This window comes from Heloderma suspectum, chromosome 2 (genome assembly GCF_057233095.1).
Source record: "Heloderma suspectum isolate Gila_16-S chromosome 2, 16-S_ref, whole genome shotgun sequence".
Lineage (NCBI taxonomy): Eukaryota > Metazoa > Chordata > Lepidosauria > Squamata > Helodermatidae > Heloderma > Heloderma suspectum.
Window position 1 is genome coordinate 119153156 of NC_139459.1, and position 15089 is coordinate 119168244.

The following is a 15089-nucleotide window of genomic DNA, read 5'->3' on the forward strand; positions in this document are numbered from 1 at the left end:
ATGACTGATGTTATCGTCTGTTCTGAGGAAAAAATAAAGATTTGTTTCAGATTCAAGTTCAGTTTATTTTTCTGACAAAGTGGTTTCCATCACCCTTCAGAGTAAATATGTCCCATCAAAATTCCCCATAAAAAGTACTTCTCCTCCCACCACCACCCCTGGAATTATACAGCAAAGAGAAATTTAGGTGACTTCCTTGTTTCTCCTGTCTAAACAATCCTAGTGCTGCTGGTACAGGCGAGAAGATCGGCAGCAGCAATGATGAGAGGGATGGTTTATGGGAATATCTCCATGTGCCTGTAGCACCTGCCAGAACCAATAGCTGCTACAGCAAGCCTAATACTTACGTACACATTAAGACTGATTGACAGGCTTTTTGTGTAAATTGTCTCTGAAGCAGGTCAAAATCTGAACAGGCTCTTGGGACATTATGCTGGTTATTTTATGATTTTGTCTAAAATTCTGTGTTTGGGATTTTGTATTCTATACTCTATGGTTTTTATGTTATTTCTGTTTTGTTCCTTTTCTTTTTCTTCTTTTTTAAACTGTTCTTTGCTTTAAATGTCTTTGGCATGAAGACCAACAGCCTGCCTGTCAAAATTAAACCAGGGACTTGAATTAAAAACAAACAGTACTGAATCAAGTTTACAGAATATTTGTTCTTGTGATGCAGCAAAGAAAAGCTAATTCAAGCCGTGGAAGATGACATCCAACAGGAAAAGCAGGCAGCGGAAAACATCATCAAAAATATGACTGAAGAGGACCAAAGTAAATACATGGAGACAAAAGTGACAAATGAAAAACTCTTACAGGTGACCTTTCATATTATTAGTCTTGTATTACAGCTTGTGACCCAGCCCAGTTTAAGATTTGATAAAATGAAAAGGACTTTTTTGAGACAGTAAGTTAAATCCAACACACCAACATTAAAACTGGAAAGTGAAAAACACCAAGGACCCCTTCCTTATCCAGCAAATCTAAGCAAATTTTACTCTCATTGATTTAAAAGGGAAAGTTCAACACATGATTAACTCTCTCCCATAGAAACCATAGGTCTGGATTTCCCCTGCCCCCCCAGCCCCGCAAGCACTAGCTCAAAGTGGTTGGGAAACCCTTCAGAGTGGCTTGGTGGGAGGGCCTCAGTTGGGAAGGGGGGAATCAGTAGCCCCCTTGGCATTTCTGCTAGGAGCAGGATCCATGGATCCAAGCCTTTTAACAGAGAGATGACTATAACTATTACATTTGTTTTACAGACTAGGAAATTTACATACACTTTACATGGACTATTGAAACAGGAGCAGTATGTATTTATTTATTCAATTTATATCCCACCTTTAAAATAGCTCTCAAGGTGGATAACAATAAAATACAGAATAAATGACAGAGTTAGACTTCAGATATTAAAAGTCATCAATTAAGGGTGCAATCCTATCAAGATAGTCAGTCACCTCTGACCTCCTCTGGATGCAGGGCGGTTGAAGCAGGGAGAAGAGGATTCCCTCCGTGTTCTGCTGCCCTGCAGTTTCCCTTAGAACCTGATTTCTGGTGTCTAAATGCAGCTTCGGGGAGGGACCGGGGCTGGAGACCACATAGGAACACCCCGTTTTCGCCCTCTTCATGTTTGGTATTGCAAGCATGGAGGGGCAGCCTTTGCGGTTCTCTCTGCTCCGGTTATCAGGGGGAGGGGGCCAGGGGAGGCGGTTTCCCAGCTCCAAGCTTGTAGCATCGTCTAGCATTGTTGGAGCCAGGAAACTGAAAAATCCCATCTCCCCAGATGGTGTCTAGGGGACATAGGATTGCTCTCTAAAACACATCCAATAAAAACACATCCAACAAAACACAAATAAAAATAAAAAAATAAGTAAAAGCACATCAATAAGAAAGAAATGGTAGCACCCACCAGATTAGAAATCCCAATTCAGCAGCAAATCAGCTTAGATGCCAAGAGCTTGCCTGAATAAAAATGTATTTGCCAGCTGGCGGAAGAATAATAGAGATGGAGCTAGTCTGGCCTTCCTTGGCAGGGAGTTCCAAAGCTTGAGAGCAGCCACCAAGAAGTCCCTCTTCTCGTGTTCTCATCAAGTGTGCTTTTGATAGAGAAGGGCCTCTCCTGAGGATCTTAAAACTCTGGCTCTGCAGGAACCTGGTTAAGTAGTTTAAGCTGAGAAAGTTCCCAGGGAGATCCAGTAAGCATCATACCTGAGTGGCAAGTTGAACCTGAGTTTCCCACATTCAAACCCAACATTCTAACTACTGTACCAGAAACGTTCATATTCCCAGTACTTGGTTTACTTTTCTTACCCTCTTCAATGGCCAAAAGTCTCCAAAGGCAGGTTATTCCCTCTGTTTGGGTACTTGAGCAGCAGGAACTTCTTACAGTCAGGAAGCTTGTTTATCACATAAAAATAGATGCCTTCTGCTCTGCATTTTTGTAGAATAACATGGTCTTGGCTGGGCTGTCTTATAGAGCACTGAGCTCCCAGAGAAGTTGATGGATGTGGGGGGTTACTTTTCACATGCACAACCTCTGGTAGCTTTCATTAACTATAAATGTTATTTCCTCTCCTAGGACTTGTGTGCTTTACAACAAGAGCTGGATGCTGTGAATATGAAAGAACAAGCTCTAGAAACTGTATGTATGGCATTGAATTGTTTTCTTTTCAAATTGATTACAAAATGTGTGAAAATGGAGGGGTGTTCAAATCTGAAGGCTACTAAAAAGCTGTCTTAAGTGGTTTTGTTATACATTTTTAAAAATGGCCAAAATCCCAGGCTCTCATTATTTTTGCTTTATTTATTTTTGCTGGATGCTGAATATCAATTAATGATTGCCATTATAGGTTAGGACTTCGTTACTCAATTATTGTAGGTCACCCCTGGTCCCAGGCTGCTTTCCTACTACCATTCTCCTTGGCCACTGTTTATTTATGATACTTGTATGACATCTAGAACTCTGGAAACAGAAGCTACCAGAGGAGCATAGGAAGCAGCAGAAGCAATGAAAAAGAAGAGGCACAGGAGGAGGAAAGGCAGGCACTTGATGGCCTAGTGAAAGAATCCACTGGGCCCTGTATAAGCCATGGCTACTTAGAACCAGCTATATTTTTAGCTTTTTAATTTTAGCTGTAAAATACTGGAAAAGGAATTACTTGCCTCTGTTTTTGTTCGTTAAAAGAATATATCACTTGTCTGATTCCCTTTTCAGTGTATGCTCCTACTATCAGGCTAATGCTGCTACAACTCAAGATCAATAGTTTAACATAATGTTATGTATGTTAAAAGGTTGTAGAGTTTGTGGACATATTTCCCAAATGTTTGGTACTCTTGGTGTAGAAGGTAAAATTATCTGCAGAAATATCTATCTGTCTATATCTATATTTACATACTGATCTATATCTATCTTTATCTCTCTGTCTATATACCTAGATAGATAACAGACAGACAGACAGACAGACAGTCAGTGCAAGCAGCACGACAGCAAAGCTGGTGTGGGGGGCGAGTAATGACCAAGTGAAGCTCTCTGGGATAAACATAGCTTTTGTTTATACCATCAGCAGTTCTAAGCCAGATTGTTTTCCCATTTCAACATCCTAAAGAAAATGTATGGAATATGTAAAACTTTAAAAGCTTCAATTGGTTGTGACTGATAATGTTCCTCTCACTTTCACAAGTTAGTGGGAAAGTGTACTTTTACAGCTATTTTTATTATGTAGTTTCAACACAAGATGTTATAACGCAAATTGTTTTAGCCAGGAGTGAGGAACATCTGGCCCATGGTCTAGGTGCAGCCCACAGGGCCTCCCCAACGGGCCCCAGGATCTTTCCTGCACAGCATTTAGGCTTGAAAAAGATTTCCATTAATACCAATGAGAGGTTTCTTCAAGCCTAATTACAGCATGGGGACAATGGGGGCGGGGTCACAGCTGAAGAAGGAAGGGTTAACTCTCCCTTCCCCATGTGGTGTGACCTCTGCCCCCAAACTCAGCACGCATCCCTGTGCTACAATTAGGCTTGAAAAAGCCCTCCCATTGGCACCAAAGGAAGGCTTTTTTCAAGCTGATTTGTAGCGCGAAGAGGGTGATTTGGGGGGGGGGGGCACAGCTGGGGACCCTGTGCAGTAATTAGGCTTCAAAAAAAGCTTCCCATTGGTGTCAGTGGAAAGTTTTTTTCAAGCCCAAGTGCTCCATTGGGGGGGCATATTTGTATGTGAGTATGTGGTGTATATATATGAGGGTGAATGGGTGTGTGTGTATGAGAGACTGTGCGGGGAGAACCCGCCCACTTTATATTTGACCCTACCCACTTTTTGCAGGGGCCCTTCAACCACTGGCATGCAACCTCCGGACAGTTAGCCACAAGGTAGTGTGGCCCTTGGGCTGAAAAATGTTTCCTTCCCCTGGGTTTAGCTAACTGCTCACATTACATAACTGGCAAAACACCTTGCAAATGTAGAAATTTCCTCTACCAATGTTTCTCTCTTCAGGAAATAGCACATTCCCAGGTTAAACAGGAGGCCCTACAGCTGTATGAAAAGCTTCATGGTCTCGAAGAACATCGGAATCAAATGATTGCAGAGGACAAGAGTATGGGATCTCCGCAGGAGGAGAGAGAGAGGTTGCTAAAACAGGTAGGCAAAAGAAGGATGTTGCCAAAAAAAGGTTATTTTCCATACAATTTTTAAAGGAGGATTAAAAAGTGAAAATACAGACCCAGGGTTTACCATGGGACAGCCACACTTTATTTACTCACCTTTAATCTCCATGAAGTTGTCATTAAATACATATAAATACAATATAAAAACAATGTAGAATAATATATACATTAAAACGTTACAAGAACAGTAGAAAAGAGCAATGCAATTATAAGTCAGAGGAAGCCTGGATCCCAGGGTGAGGTACCTGTTAGGATACTCGAGAGGCAGGAAAAGTGCCCACATTTTCTAGAGCCAGGCTGTTTTGTGCAAAATATTCCTTTTCTCCATAGTTAGCCTCACCAGGGTTCCCCCTTGTCAGCTCTAAATGTACACAACATTGGGCCAGATAGCTATAGCTCCAAGCCATGCATCCGCTCATCTAATTTATGTTCTCCCTTTTGTACTGGTGGCCCTGTGCTGTGACTGGGTGTTGTGCTATTCCACATTTTTATAAATTACTTGGATGAGGGTGCAGGGGGAGCTTATCAAGTCTGCAGATGACACAAAGCTGGGAGGGATAGCTAACACCATAGAAGACAGAATTCAGATTCAAAATGATCTTGACAGGCTGGCGCACTGGGCCAAAGCCAACAAGATGAAATTCAACAGAGATAAAGGTAAAGTTCTGTGTTTAAATACAAATAATCATGTTCATCTTGGAGAAGAGAAGGTTAAGGGAGACATGATAACAATCTTTAATTATCTGAAGGGCTATAATGCAGAAGATGGAGCAGGCCTGTTCTTTGTTGCTCCAGAGGAGAGGACTAGAACCAGTGTGTGTAAATTGCAGGGAACTGTATTTGGCTAAATATTAGGGGAAACTTCCTAACGTAATTTAAAGGTACTCTCATGGGTTGCTTGACTTAGCAGTAAGGGAGGCATTTGCATGTATTCAGAGTTCCCAAGCTTTACACACTGCAGGAGGGCAACTTCTCTTAATTCAATTAGGGTTGAGCACATACAAGTCATGAACTTCAGTTACAATAAAGGTGGGTAGCCTAGCATACTACTATCAGGATCCCTTTGCTCCTAGCTGCCATGAGCCCCTTGTTCATGCAACCTTTCCCAGAACAGAAGACATATTAGACAAGGTACTAGGGTGATGCCAACAAACATTCAAAAGCCAATTTACACGTGTACAAAAGCCAGCATGGCTGAGCTTCTCAGTAACAAGGTAGATCCAATTATACAAAATATGACTGGTCAGAGGAAGACTAGTGCTACCATAATAACTGAATAAGGAATCATATTGGCAAAATTAAAGTTTGCAGAGTGGAGAGAATAATGAGGCAAGCTCTATCCTAGGTGAAGGCAAGGAATGGACTGGGGAGAAGGAACCAGAACAGAGGGACTAGGCAAAAGCCTGGTCACGTGTTCCCTGCCTTGGGTGGGGGATGGGGGTGGGGGGCACAATCCATGTCGATGCCTCCTTGCTCGAACAGGGAATGTTACTCTGGCTGAGCTGAGTGGCTAACTGCAAGGCTCTTTTAAAACACATATCAAAAAGGAGGTGATATATTGTCACCAAAGCTCCAGTGTTAACACTGTGCAGCGAATACTGCTATTGTATAGACTTCCAGCATGACAACCTTTTATCCAGTAAAGTAATTATACTATACAGCTGACATCAGTCCATTCTGTTTCTAGTGTTGGGTCTCCATTCTTGGCATAACTGAGTAATGTATTTGTGTCTCATAGAATTTTGCAAAGGGCAGCACTCTAGTTTTCTGTTTTTATTTAACTGACTATTTTATCTTTTTTTTAAGGTGAAAGGAGACAATCAAGAAATAGCAAGCATGGAGAGGCAGTGAGTGCTTTTCCATATTGTTCTCTTAGGCCCTGATTTTGCAGCTGCTCTGTATATGAATGTGGTTTCATAACCCATTTTTGAAAGATTGATAAATCATATACACTCCTGGTATAACACAGCTAATAATAAGGTTACATAAAGAAGTGGAGTTGGTGTTTTGGAATGCCTGCTAAAACCTTTCGAATGTATGGGATGTGAGAATACAATTGGAATTGGGATATCTGATGACTTGAACTGTTATCAAAGTGCAAACACCAGGGTGGGATGTAAGGCCCAAAAGCCATATTTGACCCACCAGGTTTTTCCCATAGCTTATGAGGCCTGCGTGTCTATCACATGGATATTCAGTGGGAAAGGGGAGGGGAGGGAGGTTAGGGAAGATTTCATTTCATTTTTTTTTTTTTTCGTTTCTATACCATCCAATAGCCAAAGCTCTCTGGGCGGTTTACAAGAATTTCAACTTAATAAGAAAATAATATAAAATCTTTAACATACAAAATTTAAAAATAGCTAAAAACAGTTACAGTAACATACCGGGGCCTGATAACACAACTGACATTAAAATCCCCATCAGATGCCATCAGATTCCCGGGAGTAGAGGAAAGTCTTAATCTGGCACCAAAAAGATGACAAAGTTGGCCAAGGCGGACCTCAGTAGGGAGAGCATTCCTCAATCAGGGGCTATTACTGAGAAGACTGTCTCCCTTGTTGCCATCTTCCAAGCCTCCCTTGGAGGAGACACTTGGAGGAGGGCCTCAGATATTGATCGTAATGTCCGGGGAGGTTCATATCGGCAGAGCACTCAGTCAGGTATTACTCAGTGGATAGGTTTTGGAAGGTGAGTACCTATCCGATTGCAATAATAGGGGACAGTAAAGTAATGTCCTCACCTGTATAACACAGTACATCCCATTTGCATATGCCATCTGGGTTATTTTGGTTAAATGTATTGTTCAGTCTACACTCATCTCTGACATGGCACTCATTTAATGTACAGAATAATTAAAACAAACATGCATTATTCTATTATAATAAAGTCATTCTTGTAAAGAGGCTTAACAACCTGCAGGGGGAACCATTTGTTAACATAAGCAAAGCAAGGTCACTCCTGTTTCTCTCAAAAATTAAACATAGTCAAGTCAGTTCTAGAATACTAAGAAGCTAAGAGGTGTTAGAGCTTTAGTGTTACATTAGTTAAATCATGTGTCTATTTCACTTAAATTTGATATTTTCTTCCTAAAAAAACCTGCCAAAATCTATACAAATTTAGTTTTCATCATCCAATGTTTGCATTGTTTCAGGCTGACAGACATAAAAGAAAAGATCAACCATCTTAATGAAGGAATACGGCAGCTTGACATGGATCTAGAGGAGCAGCAAGGTAAAACAACTTTAAAACTTGTTTTTCAAAATCTTATTTAGATTTTCTTGCCTATAATAGATCTGTCTGGTTCAGAAGTGGATTTTTCATTTAGGATGTATGGATTTAGGGTATACATTAAAAATGTGTTCACACAAAAAACCTGCTGGTGACAGGATTTTTCTTCTTGTCTTGAAAGACCTTGAGTGTGAGTTAACAGTGAAGTTAAAATGATAGAATGCTCTCCTAGACAATGTGTATGTACTCTGTACCAAAATAGGCCAATTCTTTACTAAGCCCTGCATGACAGACACTCAATTCTGTGATCAAAATAATTTTTGCAAATCACATATTTGCCCATTTTGCATATTGCATATTATTTCCAAGATCCAGGCTTTCAGTGGCTCAGAAGTTTTGTTATATGTTTTTTGTGATCATGCAGAAGGCTCCAAGAATAGGAGAACCCTTCTTGCCTAGATAGGGTTAGCCTCTCACTATTAAGCGGGAGGTTTCTGAATGCATGTGTGTATTCAAGACCATTTGCGAAATGTGTGTGTATACTTCTCTAGATACGTATTATCAGGCCTTGCTATTACATTTAACTTCATGAGAAAAACATGTTTCAGAACTGATGATGTGGACAATTGTAAGACATTTAGACTGAGTATTCAGTTGGCTTATTCCTAGGTGTATTCCTAGTTCCTCCCGAAGATTACTCTGTTAAGGAACTTAAATAGTGTTGCTCTTCTGTCTCAATTGCAAGCTTTGTATAATAATCACTACTTTATTTTAGTCTCTTCATAATAGTTCGGTCACTTTCTTTTCATATCGTTTGCATTATTTTCTTCTATCATATGGATGACTAGATGGTAAGGAATTTATTGCTTTGTATATAGCTTATCAGCAAAAGCATAGCAGCTTTCACATTAGTCTGTTCTATTTCTTACGACAATACTGGCCATGTTTGAAGGTCTCAAATTCTGACTTATTGTGAACTTGATCACTCTTGCTTGGCTCCTCGTGCCAGCAGGAGCAGCTAAACAAGCCAGGGACTCTCTGCCTCTAGAGATGTCTCTAGTTTGTTGAGACTGACATACGAACCAGATGTTTTCTCCTAACAAGCCAAAGTCATAAGCCAGGGTTTGTTCTTGGCTAATGTCTCTGGCTTCTTGGAAGAGGAAAAAGCCAGAGATCCTGGTTTAAACATCATAATAAACAAACCCCAGGCAGAGAGTTTCAAGGCAAGCAGGAGTGATTGAGCAGCATGCACCAGCACACTTACTCATTCACAATAATTCTAGAAAATTCTGGCTTGTCATGACTTCCGAACACAGCCAAAATTAATTATCTTTATTTAATGATAATAAAATGACAAAGTAGGTACTTTCTACTTTTGAAATAGTACTGATTTACCTAACACTCATGTCATTTGCCCTAAATCTACGTAGAAAAAATGAATATTTTCAGAAATGGCTTTACAACAGTAATTCACTTAGTTCGTGAAAAACTATTGCGGTCTGATTGTTTCTTTGCAGCCAGGTATGTGGTGCTTCTATAATTTTTCTTAGCAGTTTTTATAGATCTTTCCTTTTGAGAAATCATAGTTCTCACTAGGGATCTCAGAGAAGTCCACCGTGGACTCAAATGAAGCCGGATTCTGTGAAATTTGGCCTCTGGAATCCGCGGCAGAACGGAACCACTTACCTCCAGCTCAGGAAGATTTTCTGCAGACCGGCACTCCAGCTCCGTAGCGTTTGCAATACGGTAATGGCAGCCGCCATTACCGTATTCCTGGGAAAAATACAGCCGCAAATGGCATAGTGGACGCCACCTGCAGCCGTAAAGCCCTGAGTTTAATGTAATTGCAGCCGTTTACGGCTCCATTTATGTAAAAAACAGCGCTTTACAGCCGCAGGTGGCATCCTCTATGCCATTTGCGGCTGTATTTCTCCCAGGAATATGGTAATGGCGGCCGCTATTACCATATCGCAAACGCTACGGAGCCGGAGTGCTGGTCCGCGAAAGCCTCTGGATGCGGAGCCACTCCAGAGGATTCCGGGGGGGAGGAACGGATCGCCTCCCCACTCCACAGACCCCAACGATGGAACGGAAGGTAGGGAATCTGTCCATCCCTAGTTCTCACCCAGTAACCCAAGGAAAGCAACAAGCATGTGGGCAAATGTTGACATTTCTATGAATTCATTGTGATGTGTGTACTTCAATAGCCACATCTCATTTAAATAATTTCTCATATAAATAAAACTTGAAAGTAGTCTGAGAACCAAAATGGTCTGAGACCAAAATAACTGTGCAACTAGTTCTTCCAGACACACAATAGGAAGTAATTGGAATAATATTTCTGTCCACCATGAGACATGGCAAACTCTTCTTTAAACCGAGGAGAGTTTCATAAGCAATTTTTGACATGGCAAGGAACAGGAGCCAGCTGCTCCATTCTTGCCTGCAACACAGTTATATCTTGCAGTAGGTGTTCTGTAAATATATTTCACAGTTTTCAAAGAAAAAATGTACACATGGGCTATGTGTTACGTTACTGAGAAAATTAAGTTCTGGTTCACACAATACTTAGTTAACTTATGGGGCTCACTGTCACAGGATATGGTGATGGTCACTGAGTTTTTTTTAAGGGTCAGACAAATTGATGGAGAATAGTTCTATCAATGACTATTAACCATGATAATTAAAAGGAATCTCCAACTTCAGCAGCACTGTATGTTTGAATTCCAGACACAACAGAAGAGGGATGTTGTCCCCATGCCCTGCTTGTACAAGGCTTCCCAGCAAATCAGGGCTGGCCCAAGACATCTTGCTGCCTGAGGTGAAGGACAAGATGGTGCTCCCCTCCCCATTCCATTTACTGGAGCTGGTAGCTGATTCTTACTGCAACACTAGTGATGGGAGAGCACACATGAGGGCAGCAGTCTCACTTGGGGAATGCATGCAGGCTACATTGCATATGCAGCTCTGTCCTCCAACACCTCACTGCTGCTGCTGGCCGCTTTACTCTGCCTAATGATAGGGTCAGTCTGATAGGGCTCTTGCATTTTTAATGCACTCAGGCCACTTTGTTCATTAGCTAAATTCAACCCAAACTGTAAGTTCTTCAGTCCACATGACATGTTTTGGCTTCTGTTGCCAATGGACAAATCACTCTGTTTTATTATTTTAATATGTTATTGATTTTAAACTTATGGAAACACAAATAGTAATATAGCCAACAATCAAACATCTGATCAGATGGATAGTGTGTTCATTCTTGTAACACATAGTGTAACATAGTGTGTTATAATTAGTGAATTCCTTATTGTTACTCTGTTTTATCTTAAAATATATGTTTGGCTTCAAGATCCAGCTGGCTCGTACTTTGACAATCTAGGAATGTATCCATGGTCCTCTGAAAAGTGGATCGAACTTTTTGAGCTCTGTACTGCAAAGTTTTCCTGTATAATCATGAAAGGGAGAGTCAGCAAGGAACAGGATCACAGCTGCAAGGAAGTTTAAGGAAAATCAGTCTCCTGGGGCCATTGCACATGTTTATAATTTGTATATGCTAGATATGAAGGAAAGGAGAGGGGATGTCGATTTAATACCGAGGGAAAAGGAGATGGTGGGATTCGCGTCTCTAATGTGTCTATATTTAGCTTATTGTTTCCATTATTTATTTATTTATTTTGCTTATGACATCTACTTATGTTTTTTGTTTTTTATTTTAAAGATTGAATCTGCCTCATTCCTAATATCAACGTGGGTACAACAATTAGTAATTATGTGAGCCTCCCAGGGAACTTTTGTTATGGGGCAGCTATATAAATTCAGTAAATAAGATAGATAGATAGATAGATAGATAGATAGATAGATAGATAGATAGTCCCCCCTCCCCATCCAAAGCCCTGAATGTGTGCATAAATATTTTTTTAAAATCTGAAGGCGTCTGCAGTTGGATGCCAGTCAGCTCTAAAAGATCTACAGAAACAAGTAAGAGAACAAGGAGCACAGAAGTTCAGCAGGGATCACACAAGAGAAAGTTCCCAAGGCATAGGATTGTGTCTCATGCAGTGCTATTGCAAATGCAATTCCCCAACCCTTCCTACCTACTGCAGCCCCTATATCCCCCCTACAAACGTCTCCTGAGGGCCAAAGGACTCTCTGGAAAGGCTTGGGGTGTTTTTGAGGGACCCCAGTAGGAGCTGGGAATTGTGGGAAATCAGGCAAAAGCAACTTGCGCAAGTGGGGCTCACACAAACTGCCTCCACCCAATTTTTTTGTGATTTCCCATCCCACTGCAGCCCCCCATGCCAAATCCCAAGCCTTTCCTGAGGGTCCTTCAACAAACACACACAGACACTCTCACATTTTTTCATTTTTGGTGCAGAAGTTAAACTACTGATCTGTTCTACCAAATTTTGGACATGCAAGGGATACACACACACTGTTATGTTAACACTGTTAAATGCTAGGCAGCTCAGAAGTAGTGAATAGTGCCAAACTGCAGAATCTGAAGGCAGGCAGAATTCCAACTGTAGCCAGTGGAAGCTTTGCTTCTCTTGAGACTATGAAAATGAAATAAATAATGGACATCAGTTTGTTTTAATGTGCTACTTTAAATAACTGAAATTATTAATTCTTTAGTTTTAAATGGTATTTATTGTAGGTGAGAAAAACCTGAAATACAAGGAGTTGAAGAAGAGAGAAGAGAGCATGGATAGTAAGTGGTTACATATGCATGTACTGTAGTATGTACTGTCAAAATGCAGCCATCTATAGGGAAAACATTCCATTTGTATTAACAGTCTAATCCTAGACCTGTCTACTCAGAAGTAAGTCCCACTGAGCTCCATGGGGCTTACTCCCAGGTAAGTGGGTATAGATTGCAGCCTCAGTCACCTAGCACAAATCTTAGTCTTACTTAAGCAATTTTATCTGAAGATGTTTTGCCACATGGTGATTGACTTTGCAGTTATGTGCAGAGGGGGAAAAATAGGTTGCTCTTTGAGGTCTTTGAATTACCAGTCAGGGCACTCCTCCTGGCTCTTAGGCTGAATTCAGAGCTTTAAACCACACAGTTGTGGAAAACTGATAGTAAATAAGAAATCCTTCATCATGTCTCTAAAAGTATTGCATGTAGAGGAAAACAAAACACTTGAAAAGACTGTGAAGATCAAACAATAGCATGTTTTAACTTCCAAGTACTTCTTAAGCTATTTTCATGTAAGAATGCATCTGTACTTTGTAACTGTAGTCTCAAAGGAGAACTAGATAAGGAAGGCATCCAGTGTACTTTGACAGAGCTCTAGGAGCTGCCTTGAGCATGCAGGACCTCTGATGTACATTTGAAGTTCCCATACAAGCCTGAGCTAGAGCAGAGGTGCAGAAACTCAGGCCCAGGGGCTAAATCTGGCCTTCTGGGGTGCCCAGTCTGGCTATCCAGGGTTCCTCAGATGGCCACACCCCTTTCCCCAACCTCCAATCATTTGATGGTTTCCTGGCAGGCTTTTTTCCCCTCATTTTAAAAGGTTGAAATGGCTCTCCTAAAGCTTAATTATTGACAGTAAGAGCTTTAAGCTGAAATATGCTGGATGATTTTGAAATTTTGGTCCCGCCCTTTTGCCTTTGGTCTCGCCCACCACTGGATTGCAGGCCCCAAAAGCTTTGTCATAATGGAAGTCAGCCCTCAGGCTGAAAGAGATCCTGCATCCCTGAGCTAGAGCTCCCCTGTTTACCTCAGTATCAGAGACAGCTAAATTGACATATCTCCATTGCACCCACAATGGAGATATGCTCCACACTGGAAAGCTTTCCTCCTGCAAGTGCTCCATATGTGCATCACAGGAGCCCATAGAGCTTTGAGCCATGCTAATGGGATAGACAATCTAGTGCCCTCCAGATGTTTTGGACTGCAATCCCCATAATTCCTTATGGCCTTTCTTGGACAGGGATAACCTAGCCACAGTAGTACATGTGCTGGTAACTTCCCGATTAGACTACTGCAGTGCACTTTATGTGGGGCTGCCCTTGAAGACTACATGGAAGTTGGAGCTAGTGCAAAATGCAGGAGCTAGACTGCTGACCAGAACATCTCATAAAGATCATATAACACCAGTTTTAAAGGAATTGCACTGGCTGCCAATACACTCCTGGTTGGAATTCAAGGTTCTGGTGATGACATTTAAAGCCCTAAGCGGCTTGGAACCTCGATATTTGAGGGAGTGCCTCTCCCTATATATGACTGTCCAAGGACTGAGACCTGTTGGAGGGTGCCTTCTTTGTGTCCCACCAGTGTGAAACATAAGCTATGGTGGGATGTGGAAGAGGGCCTTCTCTGCAGTGGCATCCCGGTTGTGGAATGCCCTCCCCTTGGACGCCCGATTGGCATGTACACTGGTTTCATATTGGTGCCAAGTAAAAACATGGCTTTTCCCCAAGGCCTTTGAGGGCTAAATACATTCGCTAAAGTAGCACACTGTTTTAACTGTTGTATTGTTTTAGATTTTAATTGGTATTAACTTGTTTAATGGTTTAACATGTTTTTAGCTGTTTAAATTATTTATTGTTTTATACTGTTCAATTTGATTTTATCTGTATGCTGCCCTGAGATCTTAATGATATAGGGCAAGACACAAATGTTTTAAATAAAATAAATAAATAATAAATCCCTGACAATAAGCCATGCTGTGTGGGGCTTGTGGGATTTGTGGTCCAAAACATCTGGAGGGCACCAGATTACCTACCCCTAATGCAAGTCAATTCAAGACTGTTTTCTTACACTACAGGTGAAATCTGTATCCATGGCTTAACTAAGAATTTTTTAAAAGGAAGGAAACTGTATTGAATGTTAACGGAACAGCCTAAAGTTCTGCAGGACTCTTATGGCGTACTTCTTTGCAAGTGCAAAATGTTCCCTAATTACAGAAGAGTAAGAGAGTGGCTGTACATGTAGATCTTCATGTGTGCATTGAATGTCCTGTGTGCACATACTCTCATTGCTGAATCACCACATAGATGTTAAAAGGCCAATGAAATGCAGCAAAACTGGCCTGCTTTCTAGAGTTTCATGCAAACTATCTCTTTAAATTGCTTTGTATTTAAATTTAGTTTTGTTCTATTAAAATTGCTTTCACTTTGTTTTTATTTTTAAATTTGCTTTTAAATTCAAAATACCCATTGCTATAAGTAACATTTCAGGAATTGCCTGCTGTTCCTCTTAT

At 41.0% G+C, this 15089-nt stretch overlaps 1 protein-coding gene across 10 annotated transcripts in view; it reads left to right on the forward strand.

Annotated features, from left to right (window-relative positions):
- IFT74 (intraflagellar transport 74) overlaps positions 1-15089 on the forward strand; it is a 70879-nt gene that overhangs the window by 23597 nt on the left and 32193 nt on the right. For all 10 annotated transcript variants that reach the window (XR_014787811.1, XR_014787812.1, XM_084834621.1 and 7 more), the window contains 6 exons: positions 674-812; positions 2570-2632; positions 4484-4627; positions 6460-6500; positions 7805-7884; positions 12536-12589. Coding sequence is in view for 8 of the 10 variants with exons in the window: in XM_084834621.1 (XP_084690747.1) it covers positions 674-812; positions 2570-2632; positions 4484-4627; positions 6460-6500; positions 7805-7884; positions 12536-12589 (521 nt within the window). In the remaining 2 variants the exon portion in view is untranslated. The remainder of the gene's footprint in view (positions 1-673; positions 813-2569; positions 2633-4483; positions 4628-6459; positions 6501-7804; positions 7885-12535; positions 12590-15089) is intronic.